Below are 27,265 nucleotides of genomic sequence, written 5' to 3'. Positions count from 1 at the left end.
GGGCAGAATATTAATTATAAAGCATAGTGCTACTATGCTGTAGCATGCTTTATCTAGTAATTTTAATAGATGCTATTACTGCTGCTACTGTGTTGTTTCACAACAGTAACCTTCTCTGGAACTATCCAGGGTCAGCTCCGCATTTCAGGATATCCATTTATTTTTTAGCAGCTGACAGAGTGCTCTGTCTTTAAGTTTCACTTGAACAGCACTTCTGTAACCTACCTGCAACAAATAGGCACAGAAGCATCTGCTAACACTGCTAACATACAGGAGTATTGATCTGAGCAGCCTGAAGATGCTTTGCTTCGGTCACCAGTCCAGATGTTGTGCTGTTTTTCGTAACATACACGGCTAAAACCAATACAGTTTGCCATTAGCTTCTCTGTGGACACGGTTTCAAACAGAGTAGCTGATTTCTCATCTTGCAAATTCTGGACTCGGATGCTGGTAAGGCAGAACTGAAAAGTCACCCAATGGGTTCATTGTGGTCCCAAGTGGGCGTTTGTTCCCATCACTGAGCTGCCATACAGACTGGCACAACCACTGGTGCTAGCTGATGGGAGAGGTGGGGAGGAGGTGCATGGGCAGCACTGTGGGAAAACTTGCCCAGTACCTGACCCACCACAGGTTTAGATCTAGCCACTGGTATTCATTCTTGAGATTCGGGAGCTCAGATAGGTGAAAAGTTAAAAACAGACCAAAAAAATTAATAACTTGGTTTGTGAGAACAGACTTCCGTAACTTTCTCACGATTCTGGATTGGAATTGGGAAGTATTCACTTTGGAGACTGGATTAGTGCAGCGTGTCAGAAATGCCCCCTCTGTGTTCCTTTCTCTAGCACGATTCCAATGCTGAATTGCCAAGTGGCTTTTTTTTTTTTTCCTTCCCTCCTAGGGCGGCATGCATTTAAAAAAATACTGAACACCAATTAATTTGTCTAATTTACATGAAAAAGTGCAGAAGATGTCTTTTTTTTCCATAATTAACTATATTTTGCAATTCATTAAAATTCTGCAGCCATTCACATAATGGAGCCCTATTCACTGCATAGGAGATAAGTGCTTAATTCCAAAAGGGGCAGACGGAGAAGGCAGAAAGGAAGTGGAGGAGGGCAAGATTAGCATTTTGTATATTAGTTATGCATATTCATGAGGGAAGATGAAGCCCTGCCAATTCATGTTGGTTTTAAGTTTATTTTCTGGGGTATTCACAACACTTACCTCGACAAATGGTTCACGTGGACTTCCCCTGGTTTTAATTGAGCAGGACCCTGGTGATGGGCTGTTTAATGAACCCGCAGTGTGTGGAGCAGACGAGGAGCAGACGGAGGTTGTGTCAGGGCACGGCCTGCCAGCAGTGCCGCACGCCCCGTGGCACCGCTGTGCAGGTGAATCAAGGAGAGCACATGCAGATGCTCGCACAGATTCCTTGCAAGGAGCCTGTTGAATTATTAGCTGCTTTTGGAGCTTGTCTTACTTTTACAGTGCAACAGGCTACCGTAGAAAGTCACCTGTGCATTTTTTTTATTTTTATTTTTTGCTATATTTAGCAAAGGAAAAGCATCACAGCCACACACGTAGGCGCGCACCTTGCCTTCAGACATTGCCTGTAGGCACTGGTGAGAAGGGTCAAAACCAGGCTGTTGGGCACAGGCCTTCTTTGCTTTTGTTTGCACAGCAAAGTAGAGGATTTAGACTAACTCAAGTGCCTACACACGTTTCCATGTTCTTTGTGAGCAGAATCAGCATCATGCATACTGTAGCTTTTTCAGCACATGAGCATTGTTCTCTTTTTCAGAGTTGGCAGAATGTTTTTCCTTGCTCTGATCGGTCTATTTAGAATGTTGAGCATCTATTCTTGTACTTTGGAGCAGCTTATAAACAGCATGAAAGATGAAATGATAAACTAAGGTGTGGATAGTATTTCATAAAAGCAGTATATCTATTTACCACATTTTATTTATTTGGTAGAAAGTGCCAATACAAAAATCCAGGTAGTATTAAAGAGAGAAAATGGTTTTGATGACAGGGCTGGTAACATTAATAGCATTAACTTGAAGCCACACTGTACAAAATGCTAACTAGTATCTAATGCTGGAGTTCCAAATCTGGACTGTATCTCTAAAAATTATCTTGAGTGACTCACTCTAGATTCGTACAAAGCATTTGGGTAGCATTTCACTCTTCAGATTATGACAACCTGCAAATCATGCTTTTCTAAATTCATCCCATATTTTGCTGTGTGTTTGTGTGTTTGTTTACATACTTGTCTATGTACCTATGGAGCGGATAGCAGGAATAAGGAGGAGATGAAGGAAGAAGGAAAATGATACGGGGTGAAAGGGGAAATGAAATCCAGAAAGCTTCAGCCAGGTGTAAATGGCAAAATACACCCCTTCAGCTGGCTTTGGTGCAGGGAGAAGCTTGAGATCTTGTGGGGGAGAGGAAGTTTCTTTTGTTCAAGTCTCACCATTTACTTTGGCTGCTCCATTCATTTCCCCCTCACATCTGTTTTATTTCATCTGGAGATCAGGAGGAAAGCCAGTGCTATAGACACAACGTTCAGAGCCACTGATTTAATTGAGCTCTCTTTTTTTTTTTCTTTTTTTTTTTTCTTTGTCTAAGGTTTCTAAATAGTAAAACTGAAGCAGTAACATAAAAAAGAAATGAATTTGAAACAATTCAGCTATCCCTAAAAGCTTACAAGTTCAGACCATCACCCTGAAATAAATCATAATGCTGCTTATTACTGTCTGCCTCTCAACCTGTGCAGGCACGATCACACACAGTAAGGAAAGCACAGGTCTTTGTCACTAAAACAAAATGCTGCAATTTAAAACATCCCTTGAGGCACCTGGGTTCAAAAGGATCACTGTATAACTAGAAATGAGCCGGAATTTCAAAAGTTCTGGTCTCTAAATTAGAAGTTTCTGAAAGAAAAGTAACGCATTGCAAGCACAGCAATTAAAACCAGTAGCCTACATCCTAGTCTCACTGCTAGCAATGGCCAGGGCTGCAGAGCTTCCTGTGGAAAACCTAAAGCTGCCTTGCCCCGCCGCTGCCACCGTACGTCCCTGCTGCTTTGCTGCACAGCCCTGGGCCTGTCCCACCAGCACAGCACTCAGCAGTTGTGCCCTTTTCCGGGACCTCCCAGAGCTGTCCCAAACACCTCTGGGGTGTCAGCAACACCAGTCGCGTTATGAGCCCTTAAACCACAGGACATGCTCACGCTAAAGTGTGAGTCTCCTTGCTTTGTGGAGCTCATTTCCCACCCCTTAAAAAGCAACTTATTTTAGTAATGAAACCAATGTCTTATTGCTGCTCCAGTGGCTGGCAACAGAGAATCCCGTAAAGGCGTCCCCTGCTCTCTGCAGGACAGCTAGGCAAAGCAGAGTGACAAGGAAGTAAGGCCTTTGCTTTCTTTTCCTCCATACCCCAAGAAAAGTCATGCCAGTGTAGCCTGTGGGGCTGGAAGGCCCGGCTGCCAAGGCACACTGCAGAAATCCATCTGGCTTCAGGGAGCTCGTCTGCCATCAGGACCATAAAGCTGAGCTTCCAGCGTCTGCCCAGTGTTTATAAAGAGAAGGCTAAATGTTTGAGGCTCTCAGACCTCAGAGAGAGCATGTGAGTGGAAAGAGCCAGGACATGCAGTGGGAGGGGTGATGCAGAAAGGCAGCTCCCCAGGGCAGGCAGCACACCCCAGCCCCAGGCTGCCCACAGAGCACAGACCACAGAGCAGCAGATTTACTTGGTGCTCGCTGGTTTGCTCAGTCATGAAATACTAAACAGATATTGACTTGAACTGAGGAGAGCATCAGGATTTATTGAGCCAAGAGTTAAATACTGACTGAGGCAAAGCCAATCTAATACTTGCTAGGAGGGGGCACTTGACCACTGTAACATTGTGTGTGTGTGTGGTGCTGTTTCTATTTCGTTTATCTGTACAGTTAAGTGTCCTAAGAACATTTTAAGGGCAGAAATTGCATTATATATGTACACATATTAAAACATCTTATATGTATACATATGTGTGTATCTATATAAATTAAGGGCTTATAAAGGGAAAATCCGTTTTAGAGGTGAGGACAGATTACATGTAGAAAACCTAATACAGCAATCAGTAATGTAGATGAAATGTCATGAAAATAGGACAGCAGTGAGCTCAGGAAGAGGCCTTACAACAGCTCTCCTAAATGGGCAAATCTCCCAAGAAGCTTTGAATCTCTATGTGGGATCTAGCAGTGCTCAGACTAGATTTCAGGATCTCCTCTGATACAGCCTTCGGGATAGTCCTGTTGCCCCCTGTAAATCGCTGCAGCAGCCAGGGCCCCGTGTGGTATGTGGAGAAGCCTGGGGAAGGCAAGGGGGAAGCCAGGACTTCCCAGACACCTTGTTGGGCCATTTGGGTTGTGCTGGCTTGGTATGCTCGTGACAGAACCTTGATAACAGCAAGGAGCTAAGCTGATCTCATAACTGGTACAGACGTTGAGCTTATCTAAGCATCTAGTAAATGAGAACAGTAATTGATTATTAAGGGAACGACTGCACGTGTTTCTGATTGGTTTTCATTCTATTCCTAACCGGGGAAATTTTATGTTCCTGAAAACATATTTTGAAGCACAGTTTGAAAGAATAATTTTTTGTGCACTTGTTTTTTCTGTGCGTTCAGTACTGCTAATGAGAGTGAAATACTCCAAAGTTTTGCATAAGCAGCTCATTTGCAGCTCATATATGAATACTTATGGAATATTATGTCTTTGCTTTTAAAGCAATACACTACTTTATTATACTATATCATTACATAGCTCTGCCTGTCTTGAATGCTGAATTTGAGGGTCCTTGTTCTGTCAGATTTGCTAAATATCCTGGTTATTTATATTATACATATTCTTGATTACAGACTTTTCTTATTTTCTATGACAGCTTCAGTTAAGTGTCTTCTTCAGGTCGATATTGTGGTGGCATCTTTACCTGCCATATTTAAGATGTATTATTTTTAGAAAAAAAGCCATATTTATAATGTTCTATTTTTTTTTTCTAATCTAAAAATACAGTTGTGGTCATAGATGTGCATTTATAATTTTGGCTGCTTGGTATGCATTAAGGTCACAAGCCAGCATTCTGTTAATTTTAACCACTCCTAGAGCATGTCCAAAAATGTAAGATAACTTTTGCACTGATAAATGGGGTTTATATTAGTAACGACAAATTACTTCCCATTTAGCTCACACCACAAATGTGAAATCGTAGTACCTTTTACAGCAAAACCATTCAATATTGCCATAGTAAGAGGGTGTCAGCATTTCCCTTCCAGCTTCCTTCACTGAGCAGCTTAGAATTCAACTGTAAAATCTCACTCAAAGCAGAAATTAAATGGACCAGGTGTTAACACAATTTGAGGGGGTTACTCCTCATCAGCTGTTCCATTTAAGTGGAGTAGCTTTTTGCATGAATTACAACCTTAATTTCTGTAGATATTGAGGGCTTCAAAAATAACAGCTTCTTTTTGTAAGCCTTCAAAAGTCAGTACAGTAGCCTTCACAAGTCATCAAGTGCTAACGCTCACCTTGCAGCATGCTTCTGTTAACCTAAACTTTAGGTATGTTTTTTTCAATGTTAGGCTCAATTCGGATGAGGCTTTGTGTGGTGACATTGTGGCTACACAGTTGTGAGTTTGATGCAGAGTTGTGAGTGATGCAGAGCCAGAGGTCTTTGCTTCAGATGCTTCCCCCTACTTCCTGCTGCCATCTCCCCCTGTGCCTACATACCCTGCTCTCGTGCCTGCAAGATGTGTGATCAGCAGAGCTGGGGTAACGGAGTTGTGACTTCCTAAATGCTGTCCTGGGCAGAAGAGAGTTGAAGGGTGAATGGTAAAAGGCAGTTTCATGAAGGCTTGCTGCTCCTGCCCTGCCAGTGCACTGTGGATGCATTGGATTTCTCTACGATGAATCCCAAAGGAGGGGGGAGCAGCTACGCATCACCAGGGGTTCAGGACTGCACTCTAAGTCTCCAAGTCCAGAGGCAGCTGCTTATCTTGAAAGGCCTTAGAAAAAAAATTTTGCTCTAGTCATTTAGAGACTTTATTCATTCTGCCCACATGCTTAGAGTGGTATGTGTTCCCAAGTGCTTTGCTGCCTCAACAAATGTGTACTATAACATCATTTTGTACACTCTCTAGGGCAGGAAGCCTCATTTCCTTTACTTCTTCCAGCTTTGTGCATGTTTATAGATAAATAGTTAATGATTCATAAAGATGAGCCATTTTCCTTCTTTTGAAAATATTATTACCTGTTTTGGTAATGAAAATAACCAAATAAACTATATTTCATGTTGAAAGAAAGAGAATTCCTCCCACTTCCATCCCTTTATCTCAGGTATGCTCAGTAATTGCAACTGGGAAGAATTTGCCTTAGGAAGATTTCCCATAAATCTAATTAAGATGGACTTGTATCTTTTTTTAAGCAGTAATTCAACAATGCATCCATCTAGTTATAAGCACCTTATGTCAGACAGCGTGAATCCTCGGAAAGGCCTGAAAGTTCAAGATGGAAAAGAAAGCTGAGCAGCAGAAATGAAACCCCTTAATGTCTCTTGGAAAAGGCATCATCTTACAGGGCAGTGGAGTAAGTGGACAGTTTGCATGATAATTACAAATCCATGTAGTAAGCTTTGAGACTTAGAAATGCTCCTCTCAGCACCATTGATCCAAGCTAACAGTGCTAGTTCTCAGCACAATTAAGTCATAAACTTGAATGTATTCTGCATGTTTGAACCTGCCCTAAACTTCCCCTGGCTGATAACACCCACATGAAGAGCAGCTGAGTATTTGAAAATGCATAATCACTTATTCCATTACCTCTGCTGTACCATGAAGTCCTTTGCAAGGAGGTATTTTCTCAAAGGAGGAAGAAAGCTTTCAGTCTTGCTTTAATGCCATATTTTGCACTTCATATTGAAGTCTGACGAATGAGTGCTGATTTAGAATTCCTTTCCACTTCCTTCTGCAGCTTGCTCTATAAATCAGATGGATGGGACCGCAAATTGGGTAAAGAGAAACAGGACTCGAGAGTCTCATAGTGATACGCAATGGGGGAATTAGTGTCACTGAATCTAGTGCTCATTTTTAATGTTTAGTTACATTCTAATAGAGTCTAGTGGAAATAAAAAATCATATTAATATTCAGTCAGCCACTATGAAAGATGTCTCCTTAAGTATGTAATATTTTAAAAATTTACTGGAAAAATATGATCAGTGTAAAACTTAGCTGAATAGCTGAAGTTTTCCAGCAGCTTGAGTAATGTCATAAAATAAAGAGAATGCTGGAGTCTTTTAAATGAAAACTGTGGTGGTTTTGATTAAGAAATAATTTAGTAGCCCATAGACTTAGGGTCAGCTTCAAAAAACAGTGTTTTCAGGCCCAAATATCCCACACTGTGGTAGAGCAGTCCTCTGAAAATCCAGGATTGTGGATACATACAGCTGGATCACTTCAGTGAAAACAGTGTAGCCACACTCACACCAGCAAAGGAGTATCACTGGGTCCCTCTTCCCTCTTCAGCTATCAGTTCAGAGAGACTGAAGCCCTGCATTTTAGTTAGAGGAATGAGTCAAAAGGAGCTTTCCGTGAGCAGCTGTTGCGATGTTTTGTGCTCTGTCCACTTCACTGATAGGCATCACAACCACCTTTACCAGAATGGGGTTGGAAGCTAGTGGCACTGCTGAAAAAACACTGCCTTACTCTTAAAATTACGCTGTATTGGTTCAGATGCAAGGAGGGTAATCAGCTATGTGCACAGCCAGAAATGTATGTGTGAAAGAAGCAGAGGTAAGAAATTTGACATCTTGGTATAACAGCCTTGCACACAGTGAATATCCCTTCAGTTCTTTAATCCTGTGCCTTGTTTTTGTTGGATTGGTGCATTGGTTTCCTCAAACAGTACTGAGGGTAACTTGCTCTGTGTCAGCAAGAATCTTGGGATCAGTTCCTAAAAATAAAACCTGGTGAGATTGAACAGAATATTTAATAATAAAGAAAGAGAAAAGCAACAAGAAGGTAAGAGAGACCCCATGTAATAGCTTATCATAAATATGAAATCTTCTTAGTTGCTTGAAGCCTGTTCCACAGTAATTGGCAAAACAATATACAATATATTGTTTGTATCTCTTCTCTCCCACCCTTCCTCTCTCTCATTCATCAAATTGCCTGTTCAGACTTCAAATAAATAATTGTAATAAGAAAGCTAAGGCAGATTCTTAAAAACTAAATGACCCTTTCAGACTCACAAAAGCCTGACGTGCTGGAATTTTTTCCCTGAAAGGGCCAAACACTAAGATCATGAACAAATCATTTTGTCCAACCAGGGTGAGCTTCAAACACACAGCTGCGTGTGTCCAGGGAAGTGACATATCTTCAAATACAGCCAGCCTGAATGATGAAAATCAGTCTGCCAGCCCGCACAAATTTACATGAGTGCTTACACTATCACTCAGGCATTTCCTGTACTCCGGTGTGTGTTTTTTTTTTAATGTGAACTATCAAGGATTACAAATGGACAATTTTCCTTGCATTTCCTTCCAGCAGTCAGCTGTGCTCTGTAAGGCGTCAGGCATATGCAAGGCTTCTCTGCCTGTGCTGCTCAGTGTGCGCTAACAGCCTCTTAGTGGGAGCTCTTTGGAGGATCAGCAGGACCAAACATGAAGCTGTGATGTTTAAAGACGATAAAGAGCCATGCGGGAGGTACCCCAGCATGTTTCACACACTGAGACACGTGTTGGAGCGTCCCTGCCGTGGTGACAGCAGGCGCTGCAGGCCTGTGCAGGCAGTGGCCTAGCTATGCTGCCCCATGCTGCCAGGTAGGGGATGCTCCTAGTCTGAGGCCACAGGGCCGTTACTGTGGCATGCTGACCAGCCTGAGCCTGAGCCAGCTATCCAGCAGTTCACTTTGGCTCCGGGGTCTTGTAAGTCATTCTCAGACACTTTGAAATTCATGCAGGGAAGATGTGATATTGCAAGCATAAATCAAGAGGTGACAGGCCTCTTTTGGAAGGTCGTGTTGTGTGGTGCTGTGCTTTGTGCTCAGTAAGCTTCTAGCTTGAAAAGTTTGGTGCATTTATTATTTTATCAAGTGTGGATGCTGTTTATCTCTTTTCTGTGCTTGACATCTTCAATATTCAGAATGTTTTTTTTATTCTCTACCTGAGACCAAAACCTAGTACTTCAAAGGTGGCGGTATCAGAGACCTGGTGAGGTGTTTTGCCAGTATGCCTGTGTAATTCTGCATTTCATAATCCAGTTTTTCGTCCTGAAGTAGTGCACAAGGTGGAGAGTGGATTATAAAGCTTGATGTGAGTGGGAAGAGCATACAGGGGCCTAGGCTGGAGTGATGGAGGTGGACTAGGCCCTAGCCAAAGTAAGTCGGCATTGGTCATGGGCTAATGTGAAGGATGAAGAGAAGACAAGAAATCTAAATATATGTGGAGGTACAGTGGATTTCTCTGAATTGTCTGACATAGTACTAGGAAGAGAGAGGGAAACAAATCCTCTTCTCTCTGCCAGAGACACTCTTGAACAGCACAAGATCCAGGAATACCTCTGTGGTTGGATGCTGGTGGTGGCAGAAGCTAATAGTCTAACACAGCACTCTAGCTTCTTAGAACAAGGTAAGGGATTTATACTAGTGTCTTGTGTAGCACACATTCAAAGATTAATGCTGTAATAAGAAAGAAAATCTTGTATAGGTAATTCAATGAGCAGTAACGTATCTTTTGCCTTGTGTTATTGTCCCCCGAGAGTATTTCTTCCTTACCGTTTGCTTTTTTGTTTTCTGATTAACTCTCTTACCTGTCCATGCTATAAAGCTGGAGCACATATTTGGACAAATATGTTCAGTCTGTTTTGGATTTGTTGAGGAGCTTCACTAAATCCCTCAATATCTGTGCACAGCCAGTGAAATAGTGTGCTTGACTGCACAAATAAATAGAGTAGAAGTTTGATGTAAAGATTAAAAATTTATATGATAGGGAACAGTAGATATGTCTACTGTCTGTTTCTTTCTCATAGGTTCTTACTTACCTCTCTAGATGCCTGTGCACAATATTTACTCCAGCATTGTTCGGTTTCCAATTTTGTGGAATCTGGTTTAATCATTAGGACTTGCATAGCGTGCAGTGATGTTAGCGAGGAAAGACGGTGCCATTTGTTACCAAATTTTATTGATTTGACTTGTGTTCTCAGTTGTTTCCTGAGACTATAATGCCCACAGATATAAGTGTGAGAACTTCATCTAAGGACACTTCTGTTTCAGTCCTCTAAACCTACCTGACATATCACTAGGGAGGTTGGCCTTTGGTAAACTCTTTGTGGATAGGTGTCCCACTATAGGGTAGGAGTTTCTTGGGGATGAAAGCTTCAAGTTTAGAGAAAATACGGAAAAATCACAGAATTCTAGACAGAAACCTAATTGCAGTGGCATATTTTTAATGCTCTGTTCACCTAAGGATACTCAAGCCTCGTGGAACAATTTGCAGAAAATTAGGTGGAATATTAAAAGATGTATCTCTGTGGTATTAACCAGCCTTACTTTCTTGACTGATGAAAGGTTTAAAAAATCCATTTAAACAGTTTTGAGCCACAGTGGAAATCTGTTGCCCAAATGCCAGGTGTTAACAAGATAGCCAGAAGGAAGTTAAGGAGAATCCCTGTATATGTAGGCAGTAAGTAGCACTCCTTTATGTTTTTATAGATGCATCATTTTGCATATGAAACATTCTCTTTCACATGTGTGTCACTGTCAGTAGTACTAATTTATTCTGAAGAAGTTGGAGCTAAGAAGGAAACCATGTCTGAATGTGTTGCTAGAAGACATCAGTTGCCTTTGATGGAAAGAACTGAGTTAAACATAATGTGCAAAACTGTGAGAAACAAATCTGACATCTCAATAGAGGAGTGAATGGTTTCCATTAGGCTTTCTAAATCTGTCTTTCTCAGAATACCCAATATAACCTCATACACTCTTGATTTTAACAGGCTTTATTATACTCAATCTCAACTATATAAATATAAAGCTAAAATATCTAAAATATTTAACAGATGTGGAACAGTAGAGAGAGACCTCTACAGTGTACAGTATGGGATTGGCCCAAGTTAAATAGTGATCACGGATTTTTAAATGTTAAATGCAGATCAGGAGGTAGATCATTATCCATCACCACACGTTGGCTGTTTTGGCATTTGAGCAAGAAATGGAAAAAACTCTTGACTAGTCTTATCTTTGAAATGAGTAGCTTGAGAGTGGTTTGGTTCCGACCTTGCAAGCTGTGCTAGCTTCCCAAGAGCACACGAAATGAAATTGTGCTCCATATACCATCTATGCCTCAGTTTAGAAGACACTATACAAAAGGAGCTGTAGCTCAAAAAAGCATCCCAAGTTCTTTCATAGCTAGAGGTACTGGTGTGTGAGAAGCTCGACACAAGCCAGCAAGGTGTGCCTTCAGCCCAGAAAGCCACCTGTACCCTGGGCTGAACCAACAGCAGAGCAGCCAGCAGGGTGAGGGAGGGGATTTCCCCCTCTGCTCTGCTCTCGTGGGGCCCCACCTCTGGTGCTGCGTTCAGTTCTGGGGCCCCTGTTGTAAGGAAGACACGGACCTGCTGGAACAAGTCCTGAAAAGGCCACAAGGATGATCAGAGGGCTCGGGCACCTCTCCTATGGAGACAGGCTGAGGGAGTTGAGGTTAGAGAACAGAAGGCTCCAGGGGATCTTTGAGGTCCCTACCAACCAAAACCGTTCTCGGTCTATGATTATGTGAAAAGGACTTGATGTAGATAAGCCAAGCAGACTGCACTGGTGGAGGCTTTGCAGGGAGAGAGGGATAGTGGACAGAATAAAGTATATGTATGAGATCACATAAAGGAGGAAGAGTTAACCCCAGAGTGGTCTGACAGCAAAATGAGGATATGAACCTCAGGGAGCATGGCAGAGATGGAGTGAAGAGATGGGATGAATGTGATCTAGTGTGTATAGATATAGATATAGATATAGTGTGTATATCTAGGATATATAGTGCTATCTAGAAGGGTCTCTTTGGGAGAAGTGTAACAGGGAGAAGGGAGATTTCACAAAAAATATAGCAAAATAACAGTTGTTTCAGGCAGCTACTCCTTCCTTACAAATAATAGGGAAAGTAAACCAGTTACTGGGCTTGCTATGCCCTGGCCAATGATTTTTGTGTTAGATTATTATGGAGATAATACATATATGTTTTACTACTAATAAAAAATAACACATTTATGACAGTTTCCTTGTCCAAAAGAAGTTCCATCCATGTTGAGAGCTAAATTCCCATTTTTGATAGTAATACTAAGGAGAATTATTTGGCCACTTGGAATTAAAATCAGAGCAAATGCTTAATTATTGCTGGGTCTTCCACTGTATCAAGAACATTCAGAAAAATTTTAAAGATGGGATTTTTTCAAAGAGGCCACTAATGTAAAACATCCACTGCAGATCGAAAAAAAGAATATATAAAACATATGGACATACACCATAGGTGCACAGTTTACTTGATGGTAATAAACTGCCTTTATCTAGAAGGTATGAGGCTAAAGAAACTGTTCAAAGAAAACTCCTGGGCTCCTGGCTAGTGAACAAAACAGAGGCAAACAAAATACCATAATTATACAATAAAACATCACCTTATAATGCTTAACAACAACTGTCATTTCTGCTTTCGTTCTTCTGTTACTATTCCTTCTTTCATTTCCCATTGTGGAGTATTTGAATGTTGGTGGCTCTAATATCTGACACAAGACAAAGCATTTCTTCATTACAAGACAAAGAATAGCTCATCAGCAAACCCCATGCCACGCTGAACACCTTCGCAAAATTGATCTGAGAGGCACAACAGATTGTGGCAATTAAAGAATCTCTCAAGCACTTCAAAACACAGATACCTCAGCTGTGTGTTTCATATTAATCCAAGCCTCCCTGAAGATAAAATTTGACAAGAAGGTCCTTCATTATGGTTCCATATTGCCTTCTCTTTAACAAAAAACATCTGAAGTGAATGAGAATTAGGGTGCCATCTATTTAAATATTCACAATAAGATTTGCAGTATGTGTAATCACGATATAACTCACCAGGAGAAAAACCTGTCAAATGAAAGGGGATAAGAGGAAATGAAATTTATAAGGTGGGCACATAAAAGCACCATTCACTGTATTAAAATTGCAGAATTTTGTCTGCGGTGTGTACCCTATAGAGGTGCTGAGATCAGACTTAAAATGAAAAAGCCATCATTAAAATAAACAAACTGAAAAACCCACCATCTATCCAGTAATGAAAGAACAAAAAGGGGAGGGGGGCATCTTTTTAATTACTACGATTAATCATGTTTATTACAGAAGGAATAAGGGACCAGCTAGGAACAGCCCTCAGTTGTGGTAGTAAATCCAAGAGTACGTGGTCCCTGTAGAGCTTACAGTCATAGACAAGACCAGGTAAAGCTCTGGGGAAGGTGACATAAAGCATAGCAGAGATTTTATGGTGAAGGTAGATCTGAACACAATTTCCGCAGGGCTTTTTGCCTATTTTCCTAAAGAAATGGGCATGGAGAATTATCCTTTCTGTCTAGCTTTGTTTGTGTTGGTGACCATGCCTCTGTGTGTCCCCCTCTAATAACAAGGGCAGGGGGGTGGGACTGATGAAGGGAAACATTTTGAGAGCTGACCTTCGCTGAAATGGGTGAGCAGGCTTTGATTTGGGGGTCAGTCATTCTCGACATCAGAGTAATCTGACTAGGTAGCAATGCTCTGCCCCATAACTTACGCAGCAGCGAGAGAAAAGAGGGAGAGAAAACATTGGTGTTCCTTGAGCATTTCCAGCTGCCATCGATTTCCCACTGGATGTTTGCTCCTACACTTGTAATCACAGAACAGGGCTGCGAGTTCTACATACTTGACAGTAAGAAGCATAGCTTTGTCTTTGAAGTTAAACTAAAGATAGACTTCGTCTTTTTAATGTATAATTAGTATCAGATGACCAAGCACACAGCAGGGGTTCTTGCTATACATCATGTTATGTTTCAGCAGCTAAGTATAGCTGTATTGCCTCAAAAATACTTAAAAGATTGGGAAGAAACAACTCCCCCAGATACAGTAGTCGAGGCAGTGGTTCTTTAGGGACTCCTACATCCCTGTCGGCTGCAATCAGTACCAGCGAGCGGGGCTGCTGCCAAAGCAGCCAGCACTCAGGGCTCAGCACTGAGCTCCTTGGGAGGGGAGAGATGTCAGCGTGCAGATGAGGCACACTTGAAATGTAAATTCTTCATAATCTCCTTGTGCCATCTCTTCCTTGTTTTTCATGATTCATGGTTAGGAAAATGCCCCGGGCAAAATCAAGGCTCTGTAATGTGATTGCTCATGCATATTAATGAGCATACAAGTGGCTGGGAGTCTGCCTTTGTTTGCTGAGATCATCCTTTGTCATATCGAATAATTGTGCCTTCCAGAGCTGCGTGTGAACACTTGAACGTTTGTGGGGTTGAACTTACAGTAAGCAAGGTTGTTCCTGAGTTGGTATATAACTGAGATGTGCTGCAACTTGTTCTTCATTTCAGTGGTAGCTCAGCATCAGGAAAGAATGCTGATTTGAGTGCAGAGTCTGTGGTCAGTTCTAAAATCCTGTATTTCTCATTTGTAGTGTTTTGTTTTAAACAAGCAGATTACTCATGTGTGTATTTACTGGTCCTTGCTGCAGTTTCAGGGCATGATCAAATGGGAGCAAAGCAGAGCATCAGCACAAAATGCCAGCACTTGATAGTAATCACATCTCTTCCCTCACTCCGAGGAGGCTGGAGTCAGCAGCGTGCCAGGCCTGGTGGAGCAGGCAGTATGCGTAGGCTGCTTTATAAGCAGAACATGGGCTTTTCTGGAGCCACCTTAATTGTCCCTCAGTAGCATGCCTGCCCTTGAAGATGTCTGAGTTTTCCAGGCCACATTTCTCACCTAGAGTGATGTATGGCTGATTAGCTCATCTAGGGTTCCCAGATTGTGGGGAAACTTGCTCATGGTCAATGGTGAGATCCCTGGAGGTTGATTCCTCCTTGTTTCCACTGAGAAATATCTGCATAAAGAAAGATTTAGAGTTGTACAAAGGCAAAATGGAAAAGTAGCAAAGGTTCTTTCCTCAGAGGCCTAGGGAGGAAAAAAACAGACGAGATGGTTGCAAATGTCCTTTGCAGTCCTCCAGAGTGAATTAACGAAAGAAGGAACTGATGGAAGAAGAGCTTTCACATGTTAAGCCCAATAATAACAGCTAAGCGGAAGTGACCAGGAGTCATCATCCTTAGCTGAGTTGGTGACCATATTTAGGTGGGAAAGTGGAGCTGTTACATGAGAAAAAAAAAAAAAAAGATAAATGGGTCACACACAGTGAAGAGAAGCTGGGCAAAGATAATCAAGTACAAATGAACTGGGGAGCTGAAGCACCTTGCTGAGAAGGGAGAAAGCAGAGTAGTAGCAGTGTTCTGTGTTACACTGACTGTCTTCCAGCGGTAGTTCTCAGGTCATTTTGATGGGATAATGAGTGTTAATCACCCAATCAAAATGAGCTCTCCTTACTGTATAACAGAAGCCATTTCCAGTCCACACCTCTCTGTCACCTTCAGTAGAGCTGACCTGTTTTCTTGGCTCCTCTTGAACACTGCTTGAAAGTTCAGAAATCTCAGGGGAAAATATTCTAACTGATTAGATGGGAAATTTGTCACTTTGAAAACATTCTAAAATAACAAGTGCCAAGTTTAAAACAACAGGACAAATGAGCATTGCATGTATGTGCTGAAACTGCTGAAAAGAATTCTGCAGTAAGGTGCTCATAGCAAAAATCGAGATCCCTCTTCTGAAATTTTCAATCCACTCCTTGGAAACAGCAGTTCCTTTGTACGGTTTGAATGAGATGGAGAGAGAGACTTTCAAAGCCACTTTACATCTCTGGTAAATGTGGGCCAGTTCCCAACCCTGAATTATAGGTATATACACTGCAGGCAGAATGTGGTTATCATTTTCCCAGCGCACCATGAGAGAGCTTTTGATCTTTGTGATCAGATTATCTTGTTAGTGGTTTTTGAGAAAGTAAGAGGAGAAGATGATAGCCCACGAAGACTGATGCATTGACCTTTTTCTATTTGCTGTGCCTGTTCTAGGCCTGAATAGAATTTAAACCCATGCTGAGAAAGGTAAAGCAACTGCTCAGATCTCCAGGAATGTTCCCAGTGATCTGCCAAGGCTGGTTGTTCATTTGCCTGTGCATTGCATTTTGACCTGGTTCCATAAACAAACACAACTTACATAAGCATGCTCTGGTGTGTCCCTGCCTGTCAGGCTTGCTGCTCCTTCCATATGTTTTTAACCCATTAGCCAATTTTAGCCAAATGTAACAGATTGCAAGTTCCCTGAGCAGAGGAGAGGGGCTCACTGGTAAAGAGACTGTACTGTGAACTCAGTCATTGTGAGACATCAGAGAGCCTTCGTGGGAAAGTCACCAGCGAAAAGGAAAGCCACAGGAAAATCGGCTTCAGTGACAGCTACTGCGTGCAGACATCCCTCTTTCTTCCCTTTTTAAGTAAAAATGACTTAGCAAAAACACTCAATCATATGTCCTCACATGTTGCCATGAAGCCATGGGAGCACAGCATCTGGATTGAGTCTTTTATAGTCAGATTCACGCAGCATGAACTGTGTTTGTCTGTTTCATTAAAGCACCCTGCTTTCCCAAATGAAACAGTCTGGGCTGGCCCTTCATGTGGAATAAATTGGAGCAGCTCCACTGAATTCAGTTTGCTGATTCATAGCAGCAAAGGCTCTGATCCTCTCTTCTGTGCATATGTGGCACCTTTTAAATAATACAGTGCATTTAGAAATGCAATGGTGAGGATTTCAGAGAAGTCCAGTGGCACTGAGACAGTGTGATTGTTTTTCGAGTTAGGTTTGGGTTGCAGTGGTATTCAAACTAGTTAGTTTATGTAACAAAAAGTTGGTTATTTAGCTCCCAGCATCAGTACATCTTGAATGACAGTCATTGTTATCCATGTTCTTACCATGTTTTCCATTTTTTATTTCATATTTTATTTTAATGCTCAGTTGCTGGGATTTAGTATGGAGGAAATGTGCTGCTTCTGTCATGTTTTAACATGAAAAATCAAATCCAAAGCCTGGGTCCATTGAATAATGAGAGACTGATTGTTCACAAGACTTTCCAGTGAAATGTCAAACTTCTCATACTATGAAAATGATCTTCAGCAACACAGAGCTTGAAAGCAGATGATAATCCAAGAACATGAAACAGAGCTAACATGCACTGGAGCATGTCATGAAAATTCCTGCAAGGAAAAAAAAAAAAAAAAAAAAAGTAATTTCTGCCTGAGTACAAAGCAAGAAGAAAGGTTTGTTCTGTGCCTTAAATGATTTAGAGAAGCCGCTGTTTACTCACGTAGCCCATTAAAACACACAGCTTGTCAGAAGGGTGCCATTCAAAGACTGACGAAGTGCAACCAGCCTCCTGGTTACAGGCACTTCTCATTTCATACTTCCCAAGTCTGATCAGACAGAAGTTTCTTCATTATTATTAGACATCTAAAACCTGATGAGTCAGAGCTCCTAGTCAAACAGCACATTGGAAACCACACTAAGCACCAGCAATAATTAATACATTTTTTGGAGCCACGTTTCTACTTCAGGCACAGCTAAGAGGCTTCATTCTTAGCCTAGAGGAAAGAATGGACATAACTCGATAGGTGGACATAATTTGCCCATGCAGAAATCAGACAAGCAAGGAAATAACACTCCTAATGGCTAATAGGAGTGGTTCCGGTTTGCGATTTTGGTTTTACAAATCAATTTTCTAATATTAGAAACTAGCAGAGCGTAGAGACACAGGATGGAAGCCTGGAGGAGACCTCCTGAAATATTGCATACAGCTCATTGACATCACAGGGAACATCACTCACTCACAGATTTATTCAGCCAGGTCTCGCAAATACTTGAGGATTTTTGTCCCCATCTTTCTCTTGGTAGGCTGCTCCCAAAACTTCTAACTCTGATAGTTAAAAAGCTTGTTTCTCCTCTTTTTATTTCTGTTCTAGATATATTCTCAGGGGTCTCTTCACATCTAAGGGGAAGGCCAAATATATTTATAGACAATGCTCATATTCTCCCAGTCAGCCACTCAGAGAAGTCTCTCTATTTTTTCTGTTCATTTCTTTAGTCCTTCTCTAAAGTTAACCCCCTTGCTTTTTTGTTTGTTTGTTTGTTTTTGTTGTTGTTGTTCATTTTTTTCTTTTTTTCCAAAAGTGGAGAAATAGTGTCAGAAGCAGCAGAGAACAGGCCCGTTTGTGAGAGCACAGGAGATGACATTTGCTAGATCTGGCCTGGTGCCTCAGTATCTCAGCACTGCAGAGACACGGTGTGTTCATCTCCCAGCTGCCTGCCCATGTAGAGAATCACACATTCTGGTCTCGTGCATTATTAGGATGATTCTAAAAAATCAGTGAAGCTCCCACTGGTGGTATCACTGTCATCCAACTAATATGTGCATGCATGCTGTGCTCCACAGCTGTGTCTAGAGATGTTGTGGCCCACGATTTTCTTGCAAGGGACCACATAGCAAGAACTACTTTGCAACACTGGCATTCTGAGTACCTTGTTGGCATTCTCAGCAGCCCTCTGCCTCTGAAGCTCTTGGGTCAAACAGCCCCTCTCCCACAAATGAACTGTTTTGAAGGGTGAAAGAATTTTCTATATGCAACTCCTGCATATTGTTCAGCAAGAATTGCAATGTTTATCTTACATTTTTATTACAATTGTTTACCTTTTTTTTTTTTTTTAATTGAACAAGATGCAGAAAGTCTTAATATAACACAACAGGTTTTTAGCCATATGCTCTATTTTCAGACTACACATACTGCAATTTAAAAGCAAATTTTATTTTTGGAAAAGACTACACTAACTGTCTGAAGTTGAAATGCATGCCCATGGCAGGGAATAACCCAAGGTATTTGCATCAGTCACACTAGGCATCAGGTGAGCAGGATCTTCTTTGTCATGTCGCATAATACCAAGAAGTTACAGCCCAACACTAAGATTAAACATCAGGAAGGGATGTCTGCTTACTTCCTCGACCCATCTTAGTAAATTCAAATCAAATTGTATTAATTCTCTTTAAACAGCTGTTGTGCTTGGTGAAAACATTAACTAGAATAAGTCTTACTTTATTTCTGCTCAATTTATTTAATTCACATTTAATACCTTTCGGGTAATAGTTTACCCAAACTGGTATTATAAAGCTTTTGTTAAAAACTTTAAGACTCTATGGGTGCATTCTTGTTGCTTCTTCACATAGTAATCAGTAAATATAAGGACGTACATAGCTTGCATACTTCTGTTCAGTGAATACTGAACTGATCATGGTGCTAGCACTCTGCAGAAGTACACTCACCTCTAGGAAACAGCTAGAAGACAAAACCCATAAATATCTACAATAGAAGCACTAACACTGCAGTATAAGAAGGTGAATCTGTAAAAGGTATCTTCCATTTCTGATGAAATACTTCTATTACATTTGTAATCAACTGAAAGAGAAATAACTGCTTTTAGCTTCTCTGTTGTGGAGTGTGAATCTGCAATCTTCTTCTATACGGGAAGTCAGTGAGAAGAAGGTGGATAAGAGGAAGGACACAGATGGGGAATGAAAAGTATTCAAAGATAAATGAAAGCACGGATTCTAAAGTGTCTTAAAGTGTCTAATGTGTTACCTGGCAATAAAAATGTGAGGAAGAGAGGGGGAAGAGGGTAAGGAGTCAATCTGCATAAACCAGGAGAACAAAAGGTAATCACAAGTGAAGAAAGACTTATGCAAATATAGAGCCTCAAGGACACAGGACTGGAAAGAGTATGTAGAGAAGTCATGTCTGTAAAAAATGTTAGAAAAAGTTGCATGTGAAAATAAAGAGGAATGGTTGCAATACGCTTCCTCAGAAATGATAGGAAGGTATATGCATTGTAGGATTGTAGGGTTATAGGTGCTCTTTCAGAAAAGAGTGGGGGGGGGAGGGGGTAAAGCAAATAAAAGCATGAACTGCATAAGTTACTTGGCTTGAAAAAGGTGGTTTAAGACAAAAAGCAAGTTCTGACCTTCCCAAAAGACGGACAGCTAGTTCTGAAAGTACTTAGAAACACAGTAGGAAAGCTGGTGAAATAATTAAAATATTTTGTAGGAAAGAATTCTAGAATGAGGCAGAAACCAGAAACTTGTCAAATTTATCATAAATCTGGCTTCCTGGGGAGCTGCAATGTAAGAAACAAAGGTGTTCAAGGAAAGGTTGGACCTGGTGCTTAGGGACATGGTTTGATGGGTGACATTGGTAGTAGGGGGATGGTTGGACCAGACAATCTTGAAGGTCTTTTCCAACCTTAATGATTCTATGATTTGGAATATAGAGGAGAGGTCTGTGGCTTAGTAGGTCTGTGGCTTAGTGACAGACCTGGTGTGTTTATTCTACACAAGGGCTATATAATGTGTGAAAGCACTTCCAGATGACATGAGAAGTTTGATAGCTGAAGAAACCAAAAGAAGGGTAAAAACAAACAAACAAACAAACAAACAAAAAACAGAAAGGAAACAAAGGACTTGGAGAATGCTATGTATAGGTAGAGCGGAGATACTGTGGGGCAGAAGAGGTAAAGGTGCTGTTGGTCCCCATTTTGTGGGCATGCCTAGTTTGAGACTTGCACTTTGCATGTTTCCGTGTGCTTCAACAGAGCCTTCACTGTTGGTTTATATGTATACCAGGAGCATTGACAGAGACAAGAGATAGAAATCTAGTGTAAATAAATGCAAGCTCCTTAGAGGAAAGGGAAAAACATAAAACAAAGGAATCTACCAGTACTGGTCCAATTCCCAAGCTGGAAAAGGTCTGGTCAGGAGAGACGTGAATACAATTCAAAAACCATTATAAGTTCTTAACCATGTTGCATAAATTATGCATAGCTGTTGAATTAAATTGTTCTAATATTGTACAGGTAACTTGTAAAGCAAGATGTATGATGCAAAGGTTATTGTAAGGATCTGAATAAATCCAGCAGAAGGAAACCTTTGGTGATGTCAGTTGCTCCAGAAGGTTAGCTGTCTGTCTTCATCAGCTAAAAAAAGGGATTCAAGAGTTGAATGGTGCTACCTTGCTGAACTGTACTGCTCTCGGAAGAAGCTAGAAGGGATAATGCACTGGGCCTTTCGGATTTCTCTAAAATGCAGACAAGGGAAGAAAAAACAAAATGTCTGAGAAGATCGAAGACAAATAAGTTCATTTATACTGTAATATATGAGCTAGATAAATGTGAAAAGACGAAGCAAAAACAACCGCCAAATGCTTTTAAAAGGATCTAAGAGCATATGTGGAGGAAAATTAACCATAAATGTTATCTCAAAGGAGAGGACCCTCTTGGAATAAGCGATATGGCATTTATGTCTAAAATTTGTTATGTTGCTATTGTTTTGTGAAATGACAGAACATCTGCTCAGTCACAAGACACCAGTAAAATGCAGCTTTATGCCTAAAGCAATATGTCAGTCCCTAACAAAAAATATATATAATAGATGAAAAACAAAGGAGCATTGTCTTTTTCAGTTGTAGTCATTTCTGACCTAATAATGGTTTAGAAAGGATTTTTAGTTGTATTTTTGAAGAAAAAAATGAATGGAAGGATTGAGTCATTTATTTATTACTCTTCAAGATCAGGCTTTGTGCATTATTTGGGCAGAAGATGGCAAAATGCTTTGTCTCTGCAAATCGTTTTTATGTCACTAAAGTATTTTTCAGAAGACAGCTACTTGCAACTATCTTGAAAAAAGATCAAGCTTATCTTACAATTTCTGAACTCATTATATAGTAAGTCATTTTTTGATCTCTGGGAACAACAGCAAGTCCAGATACGTGTGCTCACATGAGAAGTGAACGGAAGTTAGATTTCACCTCAAAAATGACTTTTCGGAGAGGAAAAGCATCCAAACCAAAATCTGTCATACAGGAAATTAATTAACAAATTCCTCAGGAAGCAGTTATTATATGGGATTTGTCTCTGAATATTCCAAGCACACAACTTTTAAGTGGCTTCATTCAAAAAATGCTTCCTCTTACATTTTCATTGCTGTGTTTGCTGACCTGAAAAGCTTAAAACTGTGGTGCAAAATATAATTTCAAAATCTATTTTCTGCTGAAATTGGTATTATCCTACAGCTTAGAGCAGTCCCTTCAGATACATGTGCAGATATGATCTCTCAGAAAATAGACTCATCAATGAAATTGATTAAAATTGACAGTTTTATCAAATAGCCCTCACAGAGCTAAAGAGCTATTATTTAATTAATGTGTGGAAGTATTCATCTGGAACATACCTTCAGGAAAAAGCATGACCACAAATTTATTTTCTAACACATCTGTGCTCAAAGATCCAGAATGAGAATTAGGATTAGGCTCATATTAGGAAGCTCAGGGGTTGCATGGCACGTAATCTTTTATAAAGTCTGAAGGACTCTTTGGGTGACCAGGACTTTGTGTGCTACTTCATCAAGGACTAACAGGGGAGGAAGACAGCAGCCATGCTGATATCATTTCTTTCTTCTCCATAAAACCGATGTCAGCAGAATGTTGGTGTTTTTTTTAACATAATTTAAGGTTGGAACCTTTGCTGGAATCAGTAAAATGCATCAGCACAGTCATCTGTGTCTGACTCAGAGCAGAACAGTAATATGGGATTTTTACCCTTCAGCTGAATCAAAAACAGATACTAAAGCCTTTCCACAGAAAGACTGTAGAGTTTCTCAAAAACCCTTTAGAGGGTTATGAAGCTGATCCAAAGCCTGCTGCAGCTGGGAAGATTCCTGATCTGAGTCATTTTTCAGTTTTTGAGCTATTTACATAAGCTTTTCATGAGTAAAAAGTATCGTCTTTTAGATGAGGCAAAAACTTGATGACTTAATTTTTAAGCTGTTAAGATTCCAGTATCTTCTGAAATCACAAGCAGCAAATACCTTCTGCTTTTTGAAGGTAAAGACACAAACACCAATGCCTGACTTGAAATCCACTGCAATTATTTAAGCTATGTGCCAATTCTCAGCATCAGGACAGTGCAATCCCGGGCTGGACCTTCTGTGCAGAGCCACCACGTATGGCTGGAGTGCATCATACATCAGCAGGCAGAGTACAGGCTGGCAAAATTAGGCTTATTTAAGAGTAGTTTGTAATAATATAAATGCCATTACAGACTCCAGTCTCTGAGCTCTGCCTTTCTGCATGGGGAAAGGACTTGTTTGCTCTCCAGCATTCTGGGGGGAATCCGGGAGTTTTGGGGTTGGTGCCTGCAGCCAGGAGCATTGTTGGGACGTTTGGGCAGGTCATGGCTGTCTCTGAAGAGGCCTCGAATCTGTTGCAAAAAATTAGGGACATGCCCTGCCTACACCCACCTTCTGGACCTACCAGAGCTTTAGAAATATAAAAGATGCTGTTCTTCTGTTGTGACACTTCTTCTAAAGCTCCAGCACCCTGTACCATCCTGATGCAGTGTGCTATTTCAGTGCAGTCTCAGGCCTTTGAGAAAGGTGTCTGTGATTCTTGGAAAAGACGAAGGAGAAATACTAGCATGCGCTTTGATATTGCACTAAAACAGCTCTCACTGAAGTCATGTGGCGGTGTCTGAGGGATGAGCATTCCTAACTAATGCAGTGGCACTACTTCATCTCCTGGAATGAATTTAATTACAGATAAACCAGTATGTGTGCAAAGAGTTGGGCACTGGTTCATTGCTCTTGGTAAATAGTAGCCACAGGTCAAAAGTTGAGAAAAACAAGGGGAAAAAGGTAGGTAGGCTGCACCTGAGCTTGAACTAAGTTGTAATGTTGAGCTTCCCTGTAAGGGTTCTGTGTAACAGCGCCTCTGTGCTGGCCAGCCTAGAAAGAGCAGGGTAAAGTTTGAGTAATATGACCAGGAGATGCAGATCTGGGCTATGTTTAATCTCATTGTCACGAAAGCCTGAAGAACCCAGAAGCCAGTAAAACTTTGCAGTGCACCATGTTGCAAAGCAAACTGGTTTCTTGGTCTTTTTCCAAGAGTGGTGCACACTTGGTTTGAGTATTTACTTGTTTTGAGCAGGGGTCAGGATTGAGCCATGAACACTGAATGAAATCAAATTTTCGAAAAGAATGATTGCCTTAACAGGCAATAAACATTTCTGCTTTGACTGGCAAACAATCATTAAAAGCCTTTATTAAATTTTGCATCCGTTCTGTTCACCACTTAGCCATTTCTTTTCATTCTGAGGCATTATAACTAAGAATGAATGAGTCTTCTCTAATATGGTCAGGACACAATAAATCTATGAAAGAACTGAGTTATCTTTCTCCCTCATAGGCAAATTTTTCCAATTGTTTAACAAAATGTTGTTTTGTATTGCCATGACATCAGCCTTTATGCCTTAGAATACTGAGGCTCAACATTAGGCAGCTTGTTTTTAACAAACAGCCAGGCGGTAACAATTAGACAGTGTTTGATGCTCTTCCCCACTAGAGTCCATACCCTCTCCTCCCACTTACAGATCTTGCCACTGCAGTGCGAAGTCATTTTTGTTTTCAGAATGAGCAAACAGATCCTGCAGTGAAAAGGTGGAAAAATCCCGGAGTTCTGCCATATAGGAGTTGGCGTCTGGTGCTCCACAGAACAGGGTCTCTGCTGCGCTGATCCAAGCCTTCGTCAGCCCCAGTGAGGAGGATGGCAGCTCGCAGCATCAGAAGAAGAAGGAGGCTACCACAAAAAGCCTCCCACTGCGGAGGAATTGCTGCATTTGTTGTCATTCGTTCAACCTAGTTAACACGGCGGTATTAGCCCTGTGCTCCAGTTCCTCCCCCAGCTCCCAGCTCACCTCCTTTTTAGTGTGAAAACTGCTTGAATCTTCAAAGCTGCGTTTGAAAATACATTTCACTCAGCACCAAGGATAATCACAGTCCTCTAGGCTAAAGCAGATCACAAAGCCTGAAATGAATCTGCGATACTTTGGGGGGAAGATACGTGTGGTGGAGGCTATTGGATGGCTCCAGAATGTGACCAACTTTGAGAAGCGTTACAAAGTCTTTCCATTTGGTAAAATATTTTCATGTAACTGAATGAGAGGTTTTAATCATACCTCATCATACTGTATGGGCAGAGCTAATGCAAACAAGGTTTTTGTAACTCTGAGAAGGAGACAAACAAGCTGCTGCTGTTTAAAACAGTGTTCATATACTTTGGAGGTTGAGTTTCAGCTAAGTGAAGGGAGTGATCCAAAATACTGGAATGGATGTTTTAGTCACTTGAAATCAAAGCCAATGTCCCCAGTGTAAATCTCAGAAAGACGGAGAAAAGGAATTGGTAATTGCTCACAAAATGAGAGAAGGATGCATGGGGAATGGAAACTTAATAGTAGTGGTGGTGGCTTAGCCAGGTTGTGAAAAAACCCAGTCCAAATTAGGGCATTCCCTTGTTGCTGAGCTGTAGGGAAAGCCTAGCTCTTGAGGTTGTCCTCTGCAGAAGCTGTTCCATCTTCTGTACTGCCACAAGCACAGACTGCTTTCCACCAAGGGATGTGAAGCACCTTGGTTCTGGCTTTTGCATCAGCAAATGCTGAAGTGTGGTGCAAAAAGGGCATTGTGCCAACAGGAGAGGTCCCACATAGCTCAGCAAACAGCTGCTCTTCTCAGGTGTGGGGGACAGGTTCAAGGCATCCTCTGAATTGTCCTTCCTTGACTAAAACCATGTAATAAAATGTATTAGATTAAGCCAGTCAATTCATTTCTTCCCAAGTAGTGTTGGTGTTGCTGTTTCTTGGGTAGGTTGGATGTAGACTGACTGTAAATGGAATAGTATTTTTCATGTTTCAGAACTACCAAGGAAATAAAAAATCCCTTTGTTCCCATAGCACTAATAATAGGCAACTGTTTGTAGTGACCGAGGGAGAGAAAATGTCCAAAGATCAAAAAGATGAGTGTGGGAAGTAAATACATTGTTGCAGTAAGTGTGACCCAGTATGATACGTTCAGATTTATAGCTTTCTTCTTCTGTAGTCTGTTCAAAACATAGATTTCAAGTGAAATTTAATGAACAACTTAACAGTTCATGCAGGCATCTTAAATAAGAGCATCTTAAAAATCATATCCAGGGGCCAAGGTTTCCAACTGACCAAACCCATAATGAAAAGTAGCAAATACAGTAGCCAGGTTATACTGCAGTCTTGAATTGTAAAAAAGTACTCAGATGTGGCAGCTGGTAACACCATTAACCAGTGATCTCCAGACTGTGGCCTACAGGTCCAGCCCTCCCTGTGATGATACTGGGTGATACGGTGTTTTCAATGAAAAGTTTGACGTTAGGTGTTACTGGTCATCTGTGGTGGAGAAATTTTGATGGTATCGTCTTTAGCTCCCGAATGCAAGGATGTCACTGCTAGAAATCTTCTCCAACCTGAGGAGCAGTTCTGGAGACTATGTGAAAGTGCTTGTTGCTTTATAAACCCAGCTTGGTCAACAGAGATAGGAGCTGTGTAAATATTCTGACCGTTGTTGGTTTTCTGCTTTTTCCTTTTTAGCTGGATGCTGAGAAGGCAAAATTAAAACTGGAAAGATGGGCTTCCCGGGATGCTGGCAGCGGGGGTGGAAGAAGTGAAGAAATGGAGGCAAGTGGGGACTGCGATGATGAGGATGGCTGTCAAGGATCCGGTGACAGGATTCACACAGCAGGTAAATACTCTTTCTGTAGACACATACAGAGCTTAGAAATTCATGAATGTCACAATTAGGTGGACAGAGCTAAGACTTGCACTGCTTGAGTTACTGTCAAAATCCTACTGAATTCAAAGGATTCAAATCTTAATCTGTGAAGAGCTGCAGTTAAAATAGAACGATCCAGACAGTAACCCAACATAATTTAACACTTGGCATTGCAGATAAAAGACTTAAATTTAGAGTGAATAATAATCTGCAAGAAAATCTAGCTCACAGAAATACTGGAAGAGTTTTCCTAGATAATGCAGGCTCTTCAAATAAATAGAAAATTAATGTCCTTATAGACTGTGTTGAGTGTTAACATAAATATTTATTGGTTGCATAATGATACTAAAGGATGCTTCAGAGTTTTGCTGAAGGTACGTATTCTTGAAAAAATACCTCATGTATTGTTTTTTGCAAAAG

At 41.0% G+C, this 27,265-nt stretch overlaps 1 protein-coding gene across 1 annotated transcript in view; it reads left to right on the top strand.

Annotated features, from left to right (window-relative positions):
- Nucleotides 1–27,265, top strand: part of LOC116492325 (glypican-5-like) — a 369,081-nt gene that overhangs the window by 244,186 nt on the left and 97,630 nt on the right. The window contains exon 8 of the mRNA XM_032192922.1: nucleotides 26,665–26,815. Within this exon, the coding sequence (XP_032048813.1) occupies nucleotides 26,665–26,815 (151 nt within the window). The remainder of the gene's footprint in view (nucleotides 1–26,664; nucleotides 26,816–27,265) is intronic.

Source organism: Aythya fuligula, chromosome 9 (genome assembly GCF_009819795.1).
Source record: "Aythya fuligula isolate bAytFul2 chromosome 9, bAytFul2.pri, whole genome shotgun sequence".
Lineage (NCBI taxonomy): Eukaryota > Metazoa > Chordata > Aves > Anseriformes > Anatidae > Aythya > Aythya fuligula.
Note: the sequence above shows the minus strand (reverse complement) of the source record. Positions and strands in the feature narration are given on the sequence as shown.